The 16,679-nt window shown below is 34.0% G+C and overlaps 1 protein-coding gene across 4 annotated transcripts; it reads left to right on the plus strand.

Moving 5' to 3' along the window:
• Nucleotides 1-8,433: 8,433 nt before the first annotated feature.
• LOC141401549 (uncharacterized) lies at nucleotides 8,434-14,830 on the plus strand. 4 transcript variants are annotated; one of them, XM_073981849.1, is made up of 3 exons: nucleotides 8,434-9,011; nucleotides 9,618-10,041; nucleotides 14,679-14,830. In XM_073981849.1, the coding sequence occupies exons 1-3, from the start codon at nucleotides 8,472-8,474 to the stop codon at nucleotides 14,804-14,806; spliced, it is 1,092 nt and encodes a 363-aa protein (XP_073837950.1). In that variant the 5' UTR covers nucleotides 8,434-8,471; the 3' UTR covers nucleotides 14,807-14,830. The 4 variants fall into 4 exon arrangements, 3 of the variants coding, with proteins under 3 accessions (XP_073837950.1, XP_073837952.1, XP_073837951.1); XM_073981851.1 differs by having other exon boundaries at nucleotides 8,434-8,484; nucleotides 9,766-10,041; XM_073981850.1 differs by having other exon boundaries at nucleotides 8,448-8,484; nucleotides 9,229-10,041.
• The last annotated feature ends 1,849 nt before the right edge of the window (nucleotides 14,831-16,679 follow it).

The raw sequence follows: 16,679 nt of genomic DNA on the forward strand, positions 1-16,679 counted from the left end.
GGGAGCAAGTGTAGCAAAGGCTCTCGCAGTGGAGCCAGTACGCCCAATACGTTCAAGTGACTGTCAATAGATATTTTATTTCAAATATTAAATCGCCAAAATTGCATCCAAGCTCACTGTGAGAATATTTTTACTATTTTTATTACATAAAAATATTTATAAGATAAGAATATAAAACAAATATTTTTCTATTTGGACCAATATTAAAGAATTTGACTTTTTCAAGGCGCGATATTTTTGGAACCGTTAATCAAAAGATCTTCAAATATACTAAAAAGTTTAGCTGATGAGCAGCATCGCCACAGCAAAAAATAAAGTAATTTAAAAATCACTTTTTGAAAAACTTTCCGATTTCACTCAGAAATCCCCATATATAAATTCTTGTATCACATATGACTGACCTCTATACGTTTTGAAATTAATCAGAACACTGTACAAAAAAAAAAAAAAAAAATAATAATAATTACAAGATAATTCGGCCAGATTATGAAAGAGGACCGAAAAAAAGAAGACACGTGTATCGGCGTTTTGAAAGTTTACGTCGGGAAGTAACCTAAATAGGCGTGGCAAGTTCCGCCCATTTCTACAGGTTTTGAAATATACGACATCAGATTCCTTCGAATCCTTGCATTTTAGGTATAAAGTGTCTTTGGCAATATTACTGACAACAATGCGGGGTATCTTTTTATGAAAAAATTAACCCTCATGCGAGTCATTAAAGGGGTCTTTTTGGTCCCTTTTTTCAGAAACGTTTAAAAACTCCTTTAAAATGTAATCGTATCAGATCAAAATATTCTACAAAATTATTTGTCATAAAATTTTACTATAGGTCGCCTGGAATCTGCCAAAAGTAAAATCACGTTTTAGGGTTAATGTTGTACTTTATCTGATTTTATTAAGTTTTGTCCTCTTTCATAATCTGTGCGGAGTTTCTTGTAATTTAAAAAAAGTTCGATTTTGTTGTACTGTGGAATTTCAGCGTATTTAAGAGTAATTCAAAAAAGAAGCTAAAACCTACTTATCAAGAAGTAGTGAAATTCTTCCGATGTAGATTGTGAAGTTTAAATAAGATACAATTAAATAAATGATATCCTTCAAAATTTACTCTTTAAATAATTAGGCCCCTTTAAGCTTTTAAGGCGATGGAGCAAAAACGTTGAACTGTATTTTATTATCACTGAATAACGATTATTGGCAAAAATGAACAACTTATCTAACTCAGCATGTTCTTTTTCTTTGTAGCGATCTTACTTGGCAATTTTTTACATTTAAGGAAAGAGATTCCCTTACACGAATTGTTACAGGGTCGGTTTTGGGACCTCTGTTGTTTACTATATACTTGAATTACACTGTGCAACATTTTTGAGCCAATCGCGTGCAAACAACTTCTGTCCAGAATTTTATGAAAGTAGAGGACTAATAGGCAAAAACCATATTTGGGTTTTGTTTTCTTAGATCGGGTTCGGTTTTTATAGCCTCATCTAAACATGGTTAAAGATCGAATTTTTAAAACAAATCGGGGCTGTATCTCTGAAACCAATACGAATCTTGTTTTGACATCTGCAGCAAACTTGTAGATAACAACAAGAAGAAAATATTTGGAGGAATAGTGAACTCGAAAAACTGCATTTATTGCCTCAAATTTTATAATATATCTAAAAATTCTGTAATTTGTGTATATTTCGCAGCGTATCTCCCAAAATGTTAAATTCTTCTTAATGTTACCTTTGGGGAAAATATTCTCTGGAATGTAGTACACAACCCTTCAGATCATTATATTGTTGTAAAATGCCTCTGTCGCCTTGTTTATAGCAAATTTTTCAAAAACAATTTGGTAAATATTTCTATAATTCATTGAAATCCCCATCATGAGAATAAACAGCCTGTCTGAACATTGTTTGAAATAAGTTCTGTAAAAGGTATGTTATGAAATACCCCTTAAACAACGTGAAATAACCATTTTAGAGTTTCAGAATGTTCTGAAGAATTGATGGTCACGTTAATTGGAAAATTTTTAGAATGGCTACTTGTTTCAACTCCCAACAGTTTAGTTGTTACTGACCAGAATTTCAGAAAGTATGTAAACTTTTCTATATTTTAACGAGTTTGATGCGCTAGATGCAGCTTTTCCTAGTTCATCTGTTTGACACATACACTACCGCTCACTTGAATAGAACCCCCCTGCAAAATTTTATTCAACCTCCATTTTTTCCGAATTATACAAGATATGATGTTTTTAACTTTTATTATATTTTGCTTCATGTGTTTGGAGTAAACTTAGTCATTCATTTGCATTCAAATCCAATTTATATAAGAATTATACAAGAAAAACAAAATAAAGTCAAAAATTGGAGTAAAAAATTTGGCTCATTTGAATAGAACCCCCATTTAAAACTTGCGAATACAGAAAGATTGTATTAGAATATGAAAGCACATTCACTCTATACTGAAAACGAAGTACTTTCAGTAATATTCAGTAAATGTACATCCCTCCTGATTAAGGATACACCCGTATATCCGGCTTTGGCAAGGATTCTTTAATTGATCAGGTGTAATGCCTAACAAAGGTTGCTTTTTTCTGACAACAAGTTCATTTTTGGAAGCGTACTGTCTCCTAGAGTCGTATATTTTACGCATAAGTCATTCCCATGCAGTTTAGAGAATATTTACCACTGTAGAATATGGTGGCCCCTACAGGATATCCGCATTTCTATTCAAATCTTTAAGTTTTGATGACCCGAAGTGTACAAAAGTTTTTAAAATCGTGATGGAATTGCCACTCGGTATATCCGAAAATGTTTCCCAATATTGGAAATGCCTGTTTTAGAACTCCTTTGTAAATTGTCGTGCGCATTTAGGGTGAAAGAAATTAACGCCCAAGTCCTTCATAATTATTAAGGACGCTCCTCATTAAGTAAACAATTGCATAACTATATAACTATTATTTTCGCGTCTATTGAATGGAAGACCATCTTCTAAATCGTTTCTGTAGCGATGAATGTGTTTTTATTGTGCTGGAACACATTACTAATTATGAAGGACTTGGGCGTCAATTCAGTTCACCCTAAATGCGCACGACAACTTATAAAGGAATTCTAAAACAGGCATTTCCAGTATTGAGAAACATTTTCGGATATCCCGAGTGGCAATTTCATCACGATTTTATAAAATTTTGTACACTTTGGGTCATCAAAACTTAAAGATTTGAATAGAAATGCGTATATCCTGTAGGGGCCACCATATTCTACAGTGGTAAATATTCTCTAAACTGCATGGGAATGACTTATGCGTAAAATATACGACTCTAGGAGACAGTACGCTTCCAAAAATAAACTTGATGACAGAAAAAAGCAAGCTTTGTTGGGCATTACACCCGATTATTTAAAGAATCCTTGCCAAAGCAGGATATACGGGTGTATCCTTAATCAGGAGGGATATACTTTTACTGAATATTACTGAAAGTACTTCGTTTTCAATATAGAGTAAATATGCATCGATATTCTACTACAATCTTTCTGTATTCCCAAGTTTTAAAGGGGGGTTCTATTCAAATGAGCCAATTTTTTTAATTCAATTTTTGACTTTATTTTGTTTTCCTTGCATAATTCTTATACAAATTGGATTTGAATGCAAATGAATGACTAAGTTTACTCCAAACACATGAAGCAAAATATAATAAAACTTAATAATTTCATATCTTGTATAATTTGGAAAAAATGGAGGTTGAAACAAATTTTGCAGGGGGGTTCTATTCAAGTGAGCGGTAGTGTATGTACTACTACCTTAGGGCTACAATATTGCTGAAGACTGCAGAGCAAAATTCTTATAAGTTTCGGAGATAAAGGTCAGATCACTGGAAAAAATGCTCATTTTAGGTCGGTTTAGATGAGGCCATAAAATCTAAACCCGATCTAAGAACACAAAACCCAATTAAGGTTTTTGTAGTCTCAGTATGTACTTTCAGAAAATGTCCATTAGAAGTTGTTTGCATTTCCAGTGTTGCACAGTGTTATATATCCAAACTATTTTTCATCATAAATTGTTTGATCCATTGCAACATAATAATAAATGGAACCAAGGCACATTTATATAAGGTAGAAGTGATAATCAGCTGTATTTTGTAAATTTGGTTTTCAAAATGTAATAGGGTCTACTCATGAAATTTGGAACTTCGAAATTTGGTACCTTTTCATCCTAAACGTATAATAAAAATGACCTACGACAATTCAAAGTTTTTCTATTTTAGAGGATTTTCAACATGTATTTATGTTTTTCCTGAGAACATTTTTAGAACGACCCTATTATTCAAATGTTGCCTTTGGTAAATTTGTTAGTTGTTGTAATTCATGCATATACCTTATATAAATTTGCCTTGAATGGAACTATGTCCCAACTTTAACATTTGGTCTGTTCCAGAACTGCAAGAATCTACTAATTTTTACTATTTTTTCCGATAACATAAAGGCAAAAATGTTATCGTAGTAAAAAATAGTAGCTTCTTGCAGGTTCTGGAATAGAGAAATTGTGTTTCAACCAAAGTAATTAGATTGGTTTCTATGTGTGTATACACGGCAATGAGTCATCTTTAGCTGACAGAATCAAGATTCTGTGAGTTACTCTTGATTTTAAATTAAGTTCTTGCAAACCATAAGCAATTTATATATCTTTTATTCTAAAGTATGTTTCACACTCTCTGCCGCTTTATTCACATTATTGCTCATGCATTACTAACGTCCCAATAGAGTTTGAGCTTAGAGATATATTCTTGTATTTCACTACAAACCGCATTGGGATAAAAATAATTCTTAAAAAAATAGGAAGATATTTATGGTAAAATGTTTCAATATAGCAGAGAGTTAAGAAGGCAATAATATCAGCTTTGTTCCTTTATTTTTTGAATGGTAAAAGGGGTAAAAGAGAAAACTGTCAAAATTGCTCTCCATGACCAGAAAAGTAAAGGTACGGGAAAATGGTAGATCTGGTAACAATGTCATAAAGAAACATAAAAATTCAATTTTCCTTATTTATTTCGCTGTTTTTAATTTTGTTTTGTCAGCGTTCGCTTTTTTCTTTTGTTTTTGTTAATTTTGTTCTTCGTTGCCAAATAATCGTCAAACAAATGTCGAAAAATCAGTTCTACCATTTTTTACCCGAAGAAACTTGTCTGGTAGCCTGTGGTAGAAGAGAACGCAATTTTTGTTCTCTTTCTCTTAAAATTGCTTCCAACACTAGGTTGAAAATACTGTTGCTTATCATAGTTAGACATCGATCGTTGAAGGGTAGAAAAATCCTTCGATAGATCCAAATAGTTAATTCCATATAGACTGTATAACTGAGCCAACAGTGGCTATAGCCAGAAAGACGAGATGTAGACCGAAAACTTTGAAAAACTTAATTTTTCTTATTTATACACCAATTGCTATTGCTAAGAACGAAAACGTCAATGAAATAAGTAAGAATATAATGCTCAAGATAGGAAAAAATATTGATGTCCGGATTATCGAGGTACGAAAAATATGAGATGTCGGAATACCGAGTCTAAAAAGAGGTATACCCTCAGCCTATCTGAATTTAAACTATCATCTACGGACAGATCTAATGTATTTAGGGTCTTTTCAGAATTTTGTGGCCATTTTTGGACATTTGAATATGCCGAAAAAAATGTGGATTAGAATTAAAATTCAAAAGTGTTGCGGAGGAGGTACTTAAAGGAATGGACCGACATAGCCCATTACGAAAGTTGATCTAATTTTTGATAGATATCGCGCCCAATAGTCATTTCAGTGGGTCATCGCATAAATTTTGGACCAGAAAATCGATATCGGTCATTTTGGAAGTTAAACTGAATTTGGACAACATATGTGGAGATCCAAAGTTTTGAACAAATTGGTTGCCCCGTTCAAGAGACATCGTGCATTCCAGTTTGCATTTTTAGTGAAATTTTTTAAATATTGAGCGGGTAGTACCGGAAGTTGTTGTCCATCTTTGAACTGACAATAAGTTTGGACAAAATATGACGAAAGCCAAATTTTGGACCAAATCGGTTGATCAGTTCGAAAGTTATAGTTCTCTACACCTTTCGGCAGTTTTATCAAGACGAATGGACTTGCCCCCGTCATATTTGAGGCAGCGAATGCATGTTGCTTCAACAGAAATGAAGTGATTCGAGAGCAGGTCTTAAAGTGAACTTATCCGAAATTTTGTGTAGGAGGTACGGAAAGGAGTGGACAAAAATAATCCATATTCAAAACTGATATACATCTGGTAGATATATTAGGGTGTGTAATGTATGGACCACATCGGTCACTCCCTTCAAGACTTATCGTGCGCACAATTTTTCCGAACATTTTTGAACTTTTGTGGGGGAGGTACCTGAAGGAGTGTACCGATATGGCTTATCTTCGAACTTAAGCTAAGTTTGGACAAAAATATGACGAAGGTCAAATTTTGGACCAAATCGGCAGATGCGTTCGAGAGTTATCTTGTGTCCAACCATTACATACGGTGTTATAATGTTTTTTTTGTGTTTTTCAGGCTATTTTCTCAGGAGGTATGGACTTGCCCCAGATAAAAATTGTACCGTCGTATGTTACAACAAAAGCCGAAGCGATTCGAGAGCTGGACCTAAACTGAACTTTTCCGAAATTGTGTGTGGGAGGTACCCGAAGGAGTAGACCGATTGAGCCCTTATTGGAACCTCATCTAAGTCTGGTAGAAAGTTCACGATGTGCAAAGTATGGACCACATCGGTTACTCCCTCCAAGAGTTATCGTGCGCACAAAGTTTCCGAACACTTTCGAACTTTTGTGGGGAAGGTACCGGAAGGAGTGGACTGATGTAAAACTTCTTCACAAGAGGTATCTTGCGACAGGCCGTTCGTACTCGGCGATAAACTGTAGATTCCAAATCATTAAACCAACATGAATCGGGGTGCACTCATTGATATGAGAGAAAATAATTTGTTCCATAAACGAATTTTGATTTGTTGAAAGCTAATTCCCAGGGGTAGTGGTGTAGGGTATCACATGGTCGGCCCCGTCCTACTATAGTCTTTGCTTCCTTGTTTTTTATAATTTTGCACATAAACTACGAACGCTTTGCGGATGTAATTTACGTTTTTAAGGCACCACATACAAATCTCAATTTCTACGACTTTACTTGGCATATTACCGCTGTAAATTGGAAAACGATAAGACTGAATATTAATAACACTGTGCAACACTAGAAATGCAAACAACTTCTAATGGGCATTTTCTGAAAGTACATATTGAGACTACAAAAACCATAATTGGGTTTTGTGTTCTTAGATCGGGTTTAGATTTTATGGCCTCATCTAAACCGACCTAAATTGAGCCTTTTTTCCAGTGATCGGACCTTTATCTCCGAAACTAATAAGAATTTTGCTTTGCAGTCTTCAGCAATATTGTAGCCCTAAAGTAGTAGAACTTATGTGTCAAACAGATGAACTAGGAAAAGCTACATATAGCGCTTCAAACTCGTTAAAACATAAAAAAGTTTACATAATTTCTGAAATTCTGGTCAGTAACAACTGAACTGTTGGAAGTTGAAACAAGTGACCATTCAAAAATTTTCCAAACAATGTGACCATCAATTCTTCAGAACATTCTGAAACTCTAAAATAGTTATTTCACGTTGTTTAAGGGGTATTTCATAACATACCTTTTAGATAACTTATTTCAAACAATGTTCACACAGGCTATTTATTCTCATGTTGGGGATTTCAATGAATTATTGAATTATTTACCAAATTGTTGTTGAAAAATTCGCTATAAACAAGGCGATAGAGGCATTTTGCAACAATATAATGTTCTGAAGAGTTGTGTATTACATTCCAGAGAATATTTCCCAAAAGGTAACATTAATAAGAATTTAACATTTTTCGAGATACGCTGCGAAATATACACAAATTATAGAATTTTTACATATATTATAAAATTTGTGGCAATAAATGCAGTTTTTCGAGTTCACTATTCCTCAAAATATTTTCTTCTTGCTCTTATCTACAAGTTTGCTGCAGATGTCAAAACAAGATTCGTATTGGTATCGGATATACAGCCCCGATTTGTTTTAAAAATTCGATTTTTAATCATGTTTAGATGAGGCCATAAAAACCGAACCCGATCTAAGAAAACAAAACCCAAATATGGTTTTTGCCTATTGGTCCTCTACTTTCATAAAATTCTGGAAAGAAGTTGTTTGCACGCGATTGGCTCAAAAATGTTGCACAGTGTAATTTGATGTGTTTAGAGAATATTTATTTCAATCACAATCAAATTGGTCGTCATACATTTTTCGATTTTTTTTCACGAGCGGAACCCCTGTGCCAGAATTACAAAGCATAGCAATATTAGCCGCAGTCCCCTCGCTTATTTATTGAGAAAAACAACACCCCAGTGTTATTTAGAAGTTCGACGAAGCTGGTCGATGCAATAGTCGTAAACGAAGACGCAATGACTTCATCAAGTAGTTTCAATAAAATAACATTCAATTGCGATGTGATGATTCATATTTATACATTTCTAAACATTGGCGATCAACTAAGACTAGCACAGGTCGATGAAAATCAACGAAGCATTTTCTTGCAATTCGTATCCCCAGTAAAATATAAGAAATTGAAGGTTATACAATTCGAAGAAGACTTTATTGTTTCGAATGACACGGATACAGATCGCATTTTGCTTCGAAACTCAAGAGATCTTGAGGAGTTTCTTCAATTTTACGGCAACAATGTTTATGACTTTTTAGTTCGAGTTAAGCTGAATGATCGGAATTTTTCAGAGTTATTTGAAAATACTTCTCCACGAATGGAATTCTTTAAAAATCTTGTCAAATTTAAAATATACTGTCGTCGCATTACCGTTGATGATATAGTTAAAGTAGTCAATAATATGCCGAATCTAGAAGAGCTACAACTTCATGCTGTTATAATTGAGACTGAAGAATCAAATGGCTGTATAACACGAGCTATAGTTAAGGAACTGTTACGTTTGGTAAAGTTAAAAAAAATTGTGTTGAGTGTATATACTTTTTACAAATTTATACAATTTGAAGATTTTCGGGAAATTGTGACAAAACTTCCTTTGGAAATAGTAAAGATAAATGCTCAAATAATATTAGATTCGGATGATAATGCATTACTATTCCAGCAATCACCTCTACATTTAAAACAATTGAAAATAATTACCAAAGCGCCATTTTCATTAAAAGGTTCGACTTCATTGGTTCCAATGTTAAATAGTTTTCGCAATTTGAACATTTTAGACATAGACCATTATTGCAATGAAATGGTCAGTGTATTTGAAAGCTTAACACAACTCCATCAATTGACTCTAAGAAGCACTGATTTCTCTGAAGAGCCAAGCGTTATTTTGCAACCAAATATTACCACACTTCATCTTATCGATTGCGTTGGTATCTTGCTGGAGCATATACAACAATTCCTGCACGAAAATTTAAATCCGAAACTAATTGAATTTGTCGCCATTAAAACATACTTTCGAGTTAAAGAATTTAAAGAATTACATATATCTTCTCGTATAAAAACATTGAATATTGGAAGCTTTGATTTGAATCAGTTTCGTTCACCATTTGTGAAGAATTCAGCACTAGAGAATCTAAATTTGGGCACATTTCATGCAAAAAATTTGACTATGAATATCCTACATAATTTAAAAAATCTAAAAATGCTGTCGCTACAAATTACTTTGCCTGATGAAGGATTTTATGTTATTCGTATTTTGCAAGAGCTGCCATTATTGCGGGAACTTGTAGTACTACATGCAACATCAGCCTGGCCATCGTTGCGAGCCGTGGTTTCCAGTGTCACCAGTCTCAAAATACTTAGTTTTCTAAACTCCGATCCCATACTTGGATTTTGGTTCAATATGTTTTCATTGAATCCTAAGTTAGAGTTACAATTGCGAGTTAACACAGATGATCCCAATAGACTACAAAATTTGATACAACATGAAAATTTCCCTCGCAATTTACGAAAAATAGAAGTTTGTGGGTTTACAGTTGGTAAGTAGTACTTAATCAGACTATTATTTTGCTTCAAGTAACAAGAGATACATTTCCTAAGTCCATTCAAAGTTTAAACGAAAATGTATAAATGTTTTAAATTTTACAGTCTTGCAAAGCACAGTGTCCGATTTTCCAAAAAACCTGGCCAAAAATCGAAAAAAAAAAATTATCAATTTACACTAAAAAGGGTCAGATATTGTTTATAGGATCACAGTGCGTGTAGTTATGAAAAAATATGTACATTTCTTGTTTAAGTGACCCTATTTGGAAAAATATTTAAAAAATATTTAAGTTGTTTATAAGTCTATGATAATATGCAAAATAAACAACGGTTATTAAATATTTTCTTTTTGTAATTGTAATGAAAGGTATGTGAAACGTATTTAAGATGTTCAGTGTCGCCAATAAATTGTGCGTTCTTTAATATTTGATTTCCGTACTTGTTAATTTTGTTCAAGATCAATTTTCACAATAAATTATGAAAAAAGTTGTGAGTAAGATCGAGCTGGGCCGTGTAATTTATCATTTCATAAAAATGGAAGGGTTTTTTACCAATTTCCATCGAAACATCCTGCACATATTTGCACCTTTTTGTTTTTATGTCATACTTTGTCTTGCAGGTATGTACAGATTTTCTTTCATTCAGAATGTTAGAATATAGTATACAGGCATGTCACAGATTCCGATCGGAATGGTTTCAATTCCGCAATTTCATTTCGATCGTTTTTGTTTTAGCTTCTTCAGATTCCGATCGATTTGGTGCATTTCGGAATTGTCATTATTTAGCATAAATATGGTAACGTTAGACGAAAAAGGATCAAAACAAATACCATATGATTAGAAAACCCTATAGAAGTTTAAATTGTGAAAAAATATTCTATTAAAAGGAAGTTTTTTGTGCGAAAAGAAAGTTAACTTTTACAAAATGCCGGGAGTTTCTATTGTTTCTGTAATGGAGGCGAAAAGTAATGAACACAATACGGAAAAATACGCCGAAGGAATTTAAGAGATACTTCGGACCCCTTGTCCTAGCCCAGTGCAGTGTGAGCATAAAATCTATAGATTTTTTCTTGTGCCGAATTTCTGTGTTTGACCCTAAATTATTAAACATTAATTAATACATCAAAATAACATACATATTTAAAAATACTTACATTTTGTACGAAACTCCTTGTTTGAGTTATTTTTTGTTATGTTTTCTTTTTTATCTTCCCTTTAAGTTGTCATTCGTAATGCCAGACTGTTTAGTTTTTGCAAACGATTAATGTTTGTTCGAAGAAAACAAGTAAAAAAGTATCAGTCGGCTTTGCCGACAGAGATATTCTCTCAGCCTGTGTGGATTGAAACACTTTTTTCTCAAAAAAAAACTTTTGTATTTAGGGGGGTGACAAATTTTTGGCGTATGAACCGACAAAAATATGGATTGAATTAAAGCTCAAAAATTTGGGGGGGTATTTATAGATAGGGCTTTTGTACCATACTTGCCTAAGAAAAACATAATATCGCTGTAAATATCGCACTAGGAAAACCTTTGGTAAGAATTTCCAAAGGATTCTCGAACAGACCCTTAATCACACAAAAATTTTGAACATTGGTACCCCAAGGATTGGACCGATAGCGCCCACATTTTGGGCACTATTGGACAAAATATTAAGAGATCCAAAGGTTGGACCCAAGCGGTTGCTAGGTTTATGAGATACCATTTTAGCGAATATTTTCGAACTTTGTGTGGGAGGTACCGCAAGGAGTGGACCTATAAGCACCACCTGGCCATCGTTGCGAGATGTGGTTATCTAATATTCGAAGAAATATTACGATATCCAAAGTGTGGGCGAACGCAGTATTCGATTCGAGCTCTCCAGCCACTACACAGGGTGCCATAGGGGTTTTTACGCCATTCGGGCTGTTTTGTGAAGAAGTATGGACTTGCCCCTCAAAAAGTTTTTACTGTAATAATTGAGACAGCGAATGCAAGTTGCTTCAACAAAAATCAAAGTGATTCGATATCAGGTCTTAAAGTGAACTTATCCGAAATTTTGTGTGGGAGTTACCGGATGGAGTGGACAAATATAGTATATATTTGAACTTGATCTATATCTGGTAGATATCTTAGGATGTGTAAAGTATAGACCAATTCGGCCACTCTCTTTAAGAGTTACCGTACGAACAATTTTTCCGAACATTTTTGAACTTTTGTGGGGGAGGTACCTGAAGGAGTGGACCGATATGGCTTACCTTCAAACTAAAACTATGTTTGGACAAAATATTAAAATATTACGAAAGCCAAAATTTGGACAGAATGGGCAGATCCGTTCGGGGGTTATCTTGCACTCCAACCACCTCATACGATGTCATAGGGTTTTTTGCATCTTTCAGGCTATTTTCTCGGGAAGTATGGTTTTGCCCCTGATGAAACTTGTACCGTCGCATAGGGGGCCGTGAATACAATTTGTTACAACAAAAATCAAAACGATTCGAGAGCAGATCCTAAACTGAACTTTTCCCAAATGTTGTGTGGGAGGTACCCTAAGGAGTGGACCGATGACTCCATATTGGAACCTCATCTAAGTTTGGTAGAAATTTCACGATGTGGAAAGTATGGACCAAATCGGTTGCTCCCTTTAAGAGTTATCGTGCGCACAAATTTTCCGAACATTTTCGAACTTTTGTGGGGGAGGTACCGGAAGGAGTGGACCGATATAATCCATCTTTGAACTTGAACTAAGTTTGGACAAAATATTACGAAAGCCAAATTTTGGACCGAATCGGCAGATCCGTTCCAGAGTTATCTTGTGCTCCAACCACTGCACACGGTGTTATAGGGTTTTTTTGTAACTTTCAGTCTATTTTCTCAGGAAGTATGGACTTGCCCCTAATGAAACTTACAGCGTCGTATAGAGGACAGCGAATTCAACTTGCGTAAACAAAAATCAAAGCGATTCGAGACCAGGTCCTAAACTGAACTTTTCCGAAATTTTGTGTGGGAGGTACCCGAAGTAGTGGACGGATTGAGTCCATATTGGAACCTCATCTAAGTTTGGTAGAAATTACACGACGCGCAAAGTACGGACCAAATCGGTTATTCCCTACAAGAGTTATCGTGCGCACAAGTTTTGCGACAATTTTTGAACATTTGTGGGGGAGGTACCTGAAGGAGTGGACCTATATGGCCCATCTTCGAACTTAAATCGAATCTGGACAAAATATTTCGATATCCAAAATTTGAACCGAATCGATTGATCCGTTCGGGAGTTATCGTGCGCACCAGCCAGCCAGACAAACGGACAGACAGACAGACGGACGGACATTGCTAGATCTACTCAAAATTGTCTGAAACGGATATCGTACAAACATACTTGGGGTCTAAAACCATTATTTCGATGAGGCACATTTTTGGTCGTATCAAAGTGTAAATACCCTCTTTAGCCTAAAGGCTGAGGGTATAAAAATCGATTTTAACGAAAAAATTATGTGGCAACACTTCGTTAACAAGTGGTTTCGTTGATTGAGAAATAATGAAAAGTTGGCAATTTTTTAATTAAAATGATTAAAAAAAATATGAAAATAAATGTGATTTTGTTAATAAAACAATAATTTTATTATTTTTAAGTGTTTTTGGAGTGTTTTAAAGTGACATATTTCCAAAAAAAAATGCAATTCCACTTGAGAAACCAAAAGTGGTTTCATTCCGAAAAAAATTTTCGTTTTTCGGTTTCTGAAGAAGCTAAATACGAAATCAATTTCACTTTCGATCGGAATTGGTTTCTGTGACATGCCTGATAGGGTCACTTTCTGGCGTTTGGGAATAATTTGGTGTTTTGGTATATTCTAAGACTTATAGTAAAATTTTATGGCGAACAAATTTCTAGAATATTTTGGTCTGATCCGATCACATTTTATAGGAGATTTTAAAGATTTGTGGAAAAAGGGACCAAAAGGACCCCTTTTATGATTCGCACGAGGGTTAATTTAAAAAAAAAAATATTCCTCGCATTCTTGTCAGTATAGTTACCAAAGACATTATACACAGTGATATTAACTCAAATATTTCCAAAACTGTAGAAATGGTGGAAATTTGCAACCCTATTTTAGTTTCTTGGTTTTTTGGCAAAATTCATACCGATATTTTCTTGGTATGTAATGCAAACAGAGATTTCTTTTCATTGGTAACTTATAGTGAAATTTAGCAGAGAAAATTTTTGTCTTTGACGGCATTCTTCTAAAATGATGCTTTGTATGACAATTTTGCCAAAACTCACATGAAGTACGCCCTTAACCCTAAAATGTGTTTATAATTTTGCATATTTCTGGAGTTTAGGTAAGGTATAGAGTTTTGGTGTATTCTAGGACCCATAGTAAAAATTGATGGCGAACAATTTTGTAGAATATTTTGATCCGATAAGATCACATTTTATAGGAGGAGGAACCAAAAAGACCCCTTAAATGACCGCCTGAGGGTTAAATAATATCAAAAATGTAATCAGCGGCCGGAAAAACATAAGAACCAAAGGTTAGGTTAAAATCTATTCATTTTTAGAGTTTTGGCCAGGTTTTTCGGAAAATCAGACACTGTGCAAAGACCCGAAATGTTAATTTTAATTTAATAGATTTTTATCTACCTTGTATTTTTCCAGATTGCAATAAATTGAGGAAGAATTTCAAATCGGTATTGAAAACAATTAACTATAACATAGATGATTATGAACCGCTTTATCATTTGGAAAGAAAATGCAATATAATAATGTCAAGATATAAAAAATAAATGTTAAACTGAACAAGTATAAAAGTATCAGTCGGCTTTGCCGATAGAGATGTACCCTCAGTCTACACAGAAAAAAATTGTGACCATTTGATAAAAAATTCAAAACTCTGATTAATTTTTAATTGATTTTTTGCCGATAAAAATAATGTTCATATTGACAATCGGCGATAAAAAAAAAATTGTAGTTTTCATCAGAAATTATTTCGATAACACTATGCAACACTGAAAATGCAAACAACTTCTAGTATGGATTTTTTGAAAGTACATATTTAGACTACAAAAACCCTAGTTGGGTTTTGTCCTGTCAGATCCAGTTCGTATTTTATGGCCTCATCTAAACCAGGCTAAATCTACACTTTTTTGCATTTATCAGGCCTTTATCTCAGAAACGAATAGGAATTTGGCCTTGCTGTCTTTAGCAATATTGTAGCCCTAAGCTAGTAGAACTCATCTTTTGAAGAAAACACATAAGAAAAGCTCCATCTAGGGCATCAAAATCTATAAAATATAGAAAATTTTACATAATTGCTGAAATTCTGGTCTGTATGGGCTAAACTATTGGGAGTTGAATCAAGTAACCTTTTGCAAAAATCTTCCAAATAAAGTTCTCAACAATTCTTTAGAACATTCTGAAACTCTAAAATGCTTACTTCATGTTGTTTCAGCATTATTTTGCATCATATTTTTTACAACACGTATTTCAAACACAGTTCACACCAACAGTTTATTCACGCTTTTCGGATTTCACTACATTATTGACATTTTCATGAAATCGTCGCTGAGAAATGTACTGAAAACAACGGAATAGAGGTATTTTACAACAATGACATGTTCTGAAGAGTTGTGTATTACATTCCAGGGAATATTTTCCAAAAGAAAATATTCAGAAAAAATTAACAGTTTTCGAGAAACGATGCGAAATGTATACAAATTGTGGATTTTTTGCATATATTTTGAAATTTGAGGCAATAAATGTAGTTTTTTGAGTCCGTCATTTCTCCAAATATTTTATTCTTGTCCTTATCTACAAATTTGCTTCAGAGGTCAGAAGAAGATTCGCATTGGTTTCAGAGATATAGCCCCGAATTTCATTAAAAACTCAATATTTAACCATGTTTAGATGGGGCCATAAAATCCGAGCTGGATCTGACCCAACAAAACCCAACTAGGGCTTCTTGTCGTTTGGGTCTGTACTTTCAAAAAATCCACAGTTCGAATTGTTTGCACAAGATCACCTTAAAAATGTTGCACAGTGTAATGCAATCCTCATATTAACTTAGATTTTTTTTTTATTTTTTTGATTTTTTGTTAAATACAATTCCAAAAGCCGCAAAAAGATAGATACATACAAACACATTTATAAATGATGGTGGTTGCTTCTGTTATTTAAATCAGCATCCGGCAAAAAGGGGCACACGTGCCCTTGATGAGAATAACAGCATAACAACCACCACTCAGTCTTCGTTCAGAAGTCAATGAAGGAGGTTCTGCTGCCGCTTGTTTCAATGATTTTTAATTTTAGCAATATATTAACACACATTCTGTTTGTGGAGAGAGCGAGAGAGAGTCGTATGCGTGAGACCGCAAACAATGCGTTTGTATTAGTGCCGATACCTGATTTAAAGGTATAGAAATGTCAAACGCAAAAGCAACAACAGACGCTAGGTACATACACAATTGTAAATCGCAGAAGAAAAAAGTTAAAGAAAAACGGAATGGACCAATTTATAACAAAATAATAATTTAGCGTCACACTTCAATTTAAATAGAATGCCTAGAAGTAAAAAATAAATATTAAACTAAACAAGTAAAAAAGTATCAGACGGCTTTGCCGATAGAGATATACCGCCAGTCTAAACAGAAAAAATAATTG

This window comes from Musca autumnalis, unplaced genomic scaffold, assembly GCF_047663935.1.
Source record: "Musca autumnalis isolate F117 unplaced genomic scaffold, ASM4766393v1 scaffold_4, whole genome shotgun sequence".
Taxonomy (NCBI): Eukaryota; Metazoa; Arthropoda; class Insecta; order Diptera; family Muscidae; genus Musca; species Musca autumnalis.

Coding starts and splice junctions, on each gene's coding strand:
- LOC141401549 (XM_073981849.1), top strand. CDS start 8,472: ATGACTTCATCAAGTAGTTTCAATAAAATAACATTCAATTGCGATGTG. Junction 9,012..9,617: donor TTAAGGAACTGTTACGTTTG/GTAAAGTTAAAA, acceptor CCATTTGTGAAG/AATTCAGCACTAGAGAATCT. Junction 10,042..14,678: donor AGTTTGTGGGTTTACAGTTG/GTAAGTAGTACT, acceptor GTATTTTTCCAG/ATTGCAATAAATTGAGGAAG.